Source organism: Ostrinia furnacalis, unplaced genomic scaffold (assembly GCF_004193835.3).
Source record: "Ostrinia furnacalis isolate ACB-3 unplaced genomic scaffold, ASM419383v2 OfSCF0440, whole genome shotgun sequence".
NCBI classification, from domain to species: Eukaryota; Metazoa; Arthropoda; class Insecta; order Lepidoptera; family Crambidae; genus Ostrinia; species Ostrinia furnacalis.
Window position 1 is genome coordinate 158,028 of NW_021130679.1, and position 8,311 is coordinate 166,338.

The following is an 8,311-nucleotide window of genomic DNA, read 5'->3' on the forward strand; positions in this document are numbered from 1 at the left end:
TATTGTAAGTACCTAAATTATAATAAGTTGTTGTAACCAGTCCACTTAAATTCGTACTGATACCTAATTTCTACATTTTATTCTTCAGAAATAATGATGATTGTCGAAGTACGAACGGTTGGAAATATCGGTTTTATTTTCAAGATTAGAAAAGTGTGAACTATCTACTTCTTATATTTTAAGGTTTTCAGTTAAATCTGGGAAAAAGAAAATCATTGTCAATTTGCAGTTTATTTCAAAATCGGGGTAATAAGTCTGAGGCCAAAAAGGAAAACAAAATAATTAAATTACATTATTATTTTGTAATAAATAGTTTTACTTAATTATATACTAGATAGAATTACAGTCCAAGGGGGTTGCCCAACCATGGGTAGGTGTTTGGGCAACTGCTGCACACCGTCATCCAGTATTGCATCTGTAAAAAAATGAAAGTGTTATTAATAAGAGTAAAAACAAAGGAAGAAAGTAAAATAACTATAGACTCATTTGTGCTAACAATAAACCGCCACATCTCTTGGAACCCTAAAGGTTCGACCAAACCAACGCGTGCAGCCAGCGTGAGTGATGGCGATGGCGATCAGAAGTGTATGAATTTGTAGCTATGAGTTCAGATCAACGCGTCCTGTCATTGGTCGCGGCGATCTATGCACACGCGATATCGCCGACACGAGGTGCACGCATTGGTTTGGCCGAAGCTGTGGTAGAGTCACTGATACTTGAAAGGATATTTAACTTCAAGAACTCAAGTTATTAAATCAAGAGATACCTTTAACTGGATTAAAAAAGTGCAAGTCTTAAATCTTGTGGTATCAGCCGAGACAAAGGATGATGGGCAAAAATGTATGGAAAGTGGTACCCGCTCCAATAGCCATAACCAATATATATTTTAAAAGGCCTTTAGATGTAGGAAAATGTCTGCTATGGGGCCAGTTCTAATTCACGTTTTGAAAGCAGTAATTCCACTAAGTATTATAATGAAAGTATAACACAATCATCCATGTATACGAGTATGTATTATGACTACAATCTATTAATATAACTAAAAGAAGCATTGAAAAGGAAAGGATTATATCTACGATGAACTACCCAAGCTATTAGCCCTTTATTCGCTTTCATCATCATCATCTTGATCATTTTAGCCATAGGACGTCCATTTGAACATAGGCCTCCCCCAATGATTTCCACAATGGCCGGTTGGTGGCGGCCTGCATCCAGCGCCTTCCCGCTACCTTTATGAGGTCGTCGGTCCATCTTGTGGGTGGACTTATTGGGTCTTGTGGGTTAATTCGCTTTAGCAACCCATAATAAAACCCTTAAGAAGTAATAAAACTTTAACCCCTTTATTAATAAAAGTTACACCCTAGTCGAACTCTGGCTTAATTGTCATTTGGTGTCAATCCAAGGTTCTTCCTAGGTGTAACTTTTTATTAATAAGGGGGTAGTACTTCTTTAAATAAAAATATTTATTTCACAATTATCCCCATCAATAATTATAGAGTTAAGGAAGGATGCTGGAGCAGTAAACCCTTCCTGCCTCGCATAACCTAAGTACCATACGATGGACACGTATGATACTTCTTCTTCTTCTTCCTCGGTCCCAGGATCGTGACCACAGATAGTGTTCCTCCACAGGCTGCGGTCATAAGCTGTGTGGACCGCACGATGCAAACTCCCGCCCACCGTCTTCCTCACCGCGTCCGACCATATTATTATCGTCAGTGCCCTGCCCCGAGCGCGTCCCCCTTCATACTGTATGATACTTAGGTTACACAAAAAGTATCTTTATCTTCGAACGCAACCAGATCTGAGGCTGGTGGTCATAGTAAAAGTTGTTCATCTTGGTAAGACCTTTCAAACGATACTAGACACATATCTATTGGAGCCGGGTACCAATTTGCCCATTGTCCTTTAAATGTCTTCCAATGTACGGATATACTTGTGATAGGGAGTCATGGTCAAAATGACGTGTTTCCAATCTAGTTATTTATAGATAAAATTATTGTACCTAATTGTACGGATTATAATCAAATTTATTTTATCGATGAAAAAGAACCGTTATCTAAAGAATAGTGATCTCGAATAATCGACGATATTTTAATTTAATATCTTAATCTCCATATTATTATTACTTAGTGCAATAGCTACCTCTTCGCTAAATTGTTTAAGTGTCGTAATTTTTCTTACGAATTCATTGACGATTGCTGCTCTTTCAGGTATTGTAGTGATAAGCTTGAGTTTTATTTACTGACTTCTTCTTCTTGTTGTGTCGACAACAAAAGTACACAGCGTCAGCCAAAAACTCCGCCACAAGAATGGCGTTGTCAGTAGCCTAAATTTAAATCTTCCTGCGTGCAGTTGTTTGGGCACGCAGGGCACGACATCATGTACTTCGTCGATTGGGGATTTATTTTGGGAGTTTACTGACTAATACTTCATTACTATATTATGCAATAAAGGGGATATAGAGATTTGACTTTATTATTCTATCTGAATATTAATTCTGAAGAACGGTTCTATTCCGTAAGATGTGTGTGAGACCCACTTAATTTATGAATACGAAACTAACCTTGCTGTAACTATGCTAAAGAAAATGCGAACTCCCACTTAGACCAAAAACTTTTGTCACAACAAAACTTAACTATCAGAACTTTTGTAAGTTAGATGTGCTATTGTTTGCAATAGTAGTGGTACTTGTAGACACCATTTCCTTACCTCAGTGTGGTCAGAAGACAGGGGCCCGCACACAGAGACGGGGCAGGTGGTGGCAACTGGGGTCTTGCAGGCCTTGCTGTATTCATTTAAGGGAATGGGGTTCTTCACCCATTCTACCACTTCGTTGGTGTTGACCTGAAGAGAGAAGATTCAGTATTAGTGGTGCTCTACATGGTTTCAATAATTAACGCCCTTATTCACAAACATTACTATGAGGTCAGTGGACAGTGTGCGTGGACCCAGGGTGACACACGAACCAATCACAAAGCTCTATTCAACGCTGTACGTTCGATTTGCTGCTTCACTTAAACAATCATCGTCTGTGAATACGGGCGTAGATAATTTCGTGAAAGTGGTACGTATCATTTATGTATTTTCAGCCACAGGACGTCCACTGCTGAACATAGGCTTCGCGCTATGATTTTCAAGATTGTCCGGTTAGTAGCGGCTTCATCTAGCGCCACTCTCTACTTTGTAATATTTACAAAATTCTATCGCATTGTATAACAATAAAATTAAGCTGCTTTTAGGCAATGATGAGTACTTCCATAAGCTCACTATTCAAACTTTGATCTAAACAGCTATGAAATATAATAAAGAAAATACTAACCATGAACACATCAGGGATGTTGTTGATCATGTCAAGGAATCTAGCGACGGCGCGCTGGACAGCAGGGTAGGCCCTCAAGTACCACTCGTGGACGAAGTAGCCGAAAGGAGCACGGTTGCCCAAGTAGTGCCTTTCGAAGTTGCCCACGATGAACTCGAACCAGGCTTGCTCGTCAGTAAGCGAAGGACTGCAAGTAAAGACACAGATATTGTACTAACCACAGATCACAGAAACTAAAGGGAGATATGACAAGGGGGCGGTGCCGGTGTCGCAGCAATATGCCCAAAAACAGAACAGTTTGCTTTGCTCGTTACAGCAGCGACGTCATAATGTAAACAGTTTACATTGCTTGCATAGTATTAAATTAAATATTATTGGAACGTTGAGTACTGATACCGCAGTGGATAATGAGAACATATTTTGATTTCTTTGTGTGTGAATTTCTAATGCGACACTGAGTTTCGAATTCAGCGCATTAATTGGTATTTCTCTATATATCTATGGTACTAACTACGATCAAGGAGAAGGTTTAAACCCTCAGTTTCATTTGACTAATTTGAGACGCAGTATTTGGCTCTAACAGCTTTCAACTCGTTGCGCCGTATGGTGTTTTTATAGGCTCTTCAATAAACTCATAACAATGAAACAAAAAAGCCTTCAGAGTGCAAAGCATAATATTTATGCACTAATACGAAGCGTGTAACCTAACAATTAAAAAACAACTTGACAAAGATATGGGCTATCTTTTCTGAGCATAGGATCTATGATTAGATTCACCTTGCAGATACTTGGGTACCTGAATGTGTGTAGGTATGTAGCAAAAACTTACGTAAAGAAGCACGAGTCAGCCATCGAGCAAGCGACGCCCTGGAGATCATTCCAGCTGACCATGGGCACCACCCAGGCTCCAGGAATGGAAGCAGTCGGGCAAGGGGGCACGACACAGTCTTGAGTTGAAGCGTAGTCCAGGGTGTAAGGCCACAGACCAGGGTTGACGAAGGAGATCGTTGGCCACGAGCAGTCGTAGGTGAGACCAGCCTCTTTGATAACTTGGAAGGTGGCGTTACCACTCAGTTGCAGGAATGGGCTTCGGATACCTAGGATCGGAAGGAAATACAATTTGATCAGTTTGGTGTAGCTCTACACATCAATTTAATTTTATTTACTTTTCTTTACATTCAATTAAATTAATCTTTTAGATGTATAGTAATGACATTAGTTTTAGAGGACACAACACTTTTTTCACCTCATTGCGAAAAATCATTAAATTCAGTAGAGGCTGACAATAGTGATTGAGTTTCAACATCAACCGATGTGTCCCAAAGTGGTGGAAAATGAAGCTAGTTTTATGACGTGAACTTTTCTGAACTGTTCATTATTTTACGAGTATGTCATATAATATCTTACCGTGAATCTCAGAAATAGGAATATTCGCCAGAAGTTCCATCTGCTTCCTCTGGTCTCCGAACTCCTTCATCATGTCCTCAGTGGTGGCAGTGCGCCAGTACTCCTGGTCGGTTTTGTGGGTGATGGAGTGAAGAGCGATCTCATATCCTCGGTTGTACAGTTCATTGACCAACTGGTAGTTGGTGTACTCATGACTGACGTAGAAGGTGCCTCCGGCTGAGCAGCCGTTGGCGTTAGTACGGCCGTAGAGCAGGTCACGGTAGGTCTCGATGTTGATGATGTTGACGGCGTCGTCGAAGGTGACCATGACGAACTAGAAGATAAAGTTGAAGTTGAAATGATCATAATTATTTTGTAACTATGGAATTAGTAAATGTTGTGTGAGTTGAGGAAATGAATTAAATTAAAAAAAAACTCGGATTAAAAACAAGTCACATTAATCCCATCGATCCATTTTTAATAATATTGACCTCTAATTTAAAATTAGTCATCAATTTTAGAGTTCTTTTGTAACCATTCTTACAAATTGAAGAACATCTTTGCACTACATTGTCACTATTAAACACACGAGTCTGCACTAGAAAAATAATCTTGTCAACTGTGTCACATTGAATTTCACAACTTCTAATAAATCAAATTTAATATTCTTTAAGTTTTGATTTTTGTTGTTGTGTAGTACATTTTTACTTTCTTCATTTCAAAAGTTAACTTGTCTAATTAATTTAATACAGTCTATCAAGTATGCCAGACGTAACATTCACAAACCTGTGGAGTGTTCCTGGGCTCCAGGTTTCCAGGAATATTCGTGGAGGAGCACCGACATTCTGGCAACTGGCAAGCTTCTTGGTTACACGATTCTGCTAGAGACAATACATCTTCTGATGAGTCATCAGCGACTGCTACTGCAGCTAGCACCGTTATTAACAACCAACTCCACTTCATTTTGCCTGACACTTCTCACAGAAACTGTGAATCAAACGCTTCCTTGCCATTATTTATATCAAACGATTTTAATCTCCGTAATATGATTTTAATCGGGGATTTTTGCGATAGCACATTTTTTTCTTTATGCACTTCACTGCGTTTTATCTTATCAAATTCTAAAAAATCTGAACCAAATCAAATAATACTTGATTAGTTTAATGTTTGACCAATAATGAAAAAGACAGCGAGAGTCACAAATTGAGGGATTTTTACATTTGCCTAAAAGTTAGGACTATAAATTATGTGGTCGCGATCCTCATCAGTGAGGGACCAAGGACGAAGAACAAAAGTTAGGGCCTGACATCTAGTAGGTACCAGAATTAATTTAACTTTAAGCCACAAACAAGTGAAAAAAGGAGTTAATATGTGCGTGGGAAGCATTACTCAGGTAATGATTATCATCAGGCAAATCAAATATGCATTTTCCTATGTTTTTCATCTTTGAATATGGAATCAATCTTCCTGTGAGTAGGTTACTAACTTGCTATTAAGTTTAACTATGGATACATTTTGTTCTATCTTTTACACCAAATAAATATTTTTTCTTTCTTTCTTTTCTTTCTTTATTGTTCTATTTGCTCAGGTCATCTAGAATCTAGGATCATATTTAGGATATCTTTGTTTTCTTTTCTTTCATAGAATTCACTTGCCATATCCTATCTTATATTAACAACATCACTGTTTTTTCGAGTTCAGTTTGTCTTTAATTCAATTAATTTTAATTATTATGAATCATCTGTTATAATCTGTAGATAAGAATGTGGAAAATTTAAGTATTCTAGCACCTATTTATTTAGATGTAGTCTGATTAATAAAACGGAAATGTTTATAATTATATTAAATCGACAAAATCTTTGGCCTCAGGTGGGAATTGATAATTTATTTGCCTGGCGACTACACTGACCTTGGGCTATGCAGACTTGAGTTTGAAATACGAGTACACTTCTTAACGCAAAAATTATAAATCTACAGTAAAGTAACTTTAGTAACTACAACTACTCGTACAATTTAACCTCCACTTTAACTTTCAAACTTTTCTTAGTTTCTTTACTTATTACTTTCACACTATCTTTCCTTACTGTAGGGTACTAGTCATACTGTAAATCCTGGTCATACAGGAATTGTAGGGGAGACTGGGGCTGGTTTTAACAGGGGTAAATACTAACAGCGTAATTACATAGAACCTATTCGACTTACCACGCTAATTCCAACGCACTTTGTGCCTACGAATAAGCGCGAACGTGTCTCGACCTGTCAGTTGCCGGCCAAGCGTCACGGGAGCAGGTTGCGTCAGACGCCTCCAATTTCACAGGAAAATGAACTTTTTTACGTGTTTAATTTTTTGCATTACTCTTTAAATATGTATCGTAGAAAATTGGCTTTGGTATTGCATAAATCCGAATTTATTGTATTTTTCATTAATTTCAAAGTTTTAATCGAAAATATAACCGGTAAAAGAAAAACAATAATTTTGTGCAAAATGAGGTCGTGGGGTTGGTTTTAACAAAATGCACGGGGTAGGTTCTAACGCGTTAATATTTGCCTCGAACATTGAGTAAGACTGACTTTTATAACCAAAGTTGTATGTTGATTTATTAGATGAGTATTTTTTTTGTTATTTTATTTGATAAAGATAGATTTAGTAAGTTTTAAGTTTATTACACATGTTTAAACAGTAAGGAGCCGAATTTCAATGATCATTTGATGATCAAAAATTATTTTTTGTTCTTTGATTTGAGTAATGCTGATTGAGTGAGTCAGTTTATTTAACTAATAAAATTTAAGTTTTCTGTTTATTTTATGAACGGTAAGGAACCGCATTTAATTTTATTAGTGTTTCTAATAAACATTGATTATTATTTTGTTGTTTATCTTAGCCAAAATCCCATTCCCAACTATAAATCATTTCTTACCCCCGCTGTTAAAACTTTCCCCAGCGATGTTAAAACCAACCCCAAACCGGGGGTAAGATCTAACAAGTGACTTGTTTGGCAAAACTCGATTTTTCTCAGATATGGTAATTATTATATACATTTTATTGTACTTTACGTAAAGCTCATTAAATTTGACATCACGTACCAAAAAACCATGTTTCTTGCTAAAGCAGTTTAGAAAATATTACGCTCAAATCAAAATTTGTTAGGACCAGCCCCAGTCTCCCCTAATATTTGGAACGTAAGAACGGAAAGAACTAAAACAATTAATACTGCATTAGTAGCAAGTCTGGTCTTCATGACATAACTTTTTTCTTCTATCAAGGGACATCTATACTTACTAATGTTATAAAACTGAAGAGTTTGTTTGTTTGAACCCGCTAATCTCAGAAATTACTAGTCCGATTTGAAAAATTAATGTCACCCTATGCTCTACATCCAATAGGGGCAGTAAACAAAATTGTTGCAAAAATGGGAAATATTATTCCAACTATTTTACACATGCCTTAGCTGTGCCTATTTTATAACAGCTTAAAAAGGTCCTAAATTAGTAAGCACTTTGAATAAAACCATTACAGTGTGGAAAGGTAAACGTTTATTATGAACTGGTTGGCGATTAAATTATTTACATTAGTCTTCTTTAGTGAAAATAAAAAGTGTTGAA

At 37.1% G+C, this 8,311-nt stretch overlaps 1 protein-coding gene across 1 annotated transcript; it reads right to left on the reverse strand.

Annotated features, from left to right (window-relative positions):
• Nucleotides 1-212: 212 nt before the first annotated feature.
• Nucleotides 213-5,729, reverse strand: LOC114364947 (uncharacterized). The gene is made up of 6 exons (XM_028321305.1): nucleotides 5,495-5,729; nucleotides 4,730-5,042; nucleotides 4,152-4,419; nucleotides 3,323-3,509; nucleotides 2,713-2,847; nucleotides 213-415 (listed from the first exon to the last, which is right to left on the reverse strand). Exons 1-6 carry the CDS (start codon nucleotides 5,669-5,671, stop codon nucleotides 341-343), a joined length of 1,155 nt encoding a protein of 384 aa, XP_028177106.1. The 5' UTR covers nucleotides 5,672-5,729; the 3' UTR covers nucleotides 213-340.
• Between the last annotated feature and the right edge of the window lie 2,582 nt (nucleotides 5,730-8,311).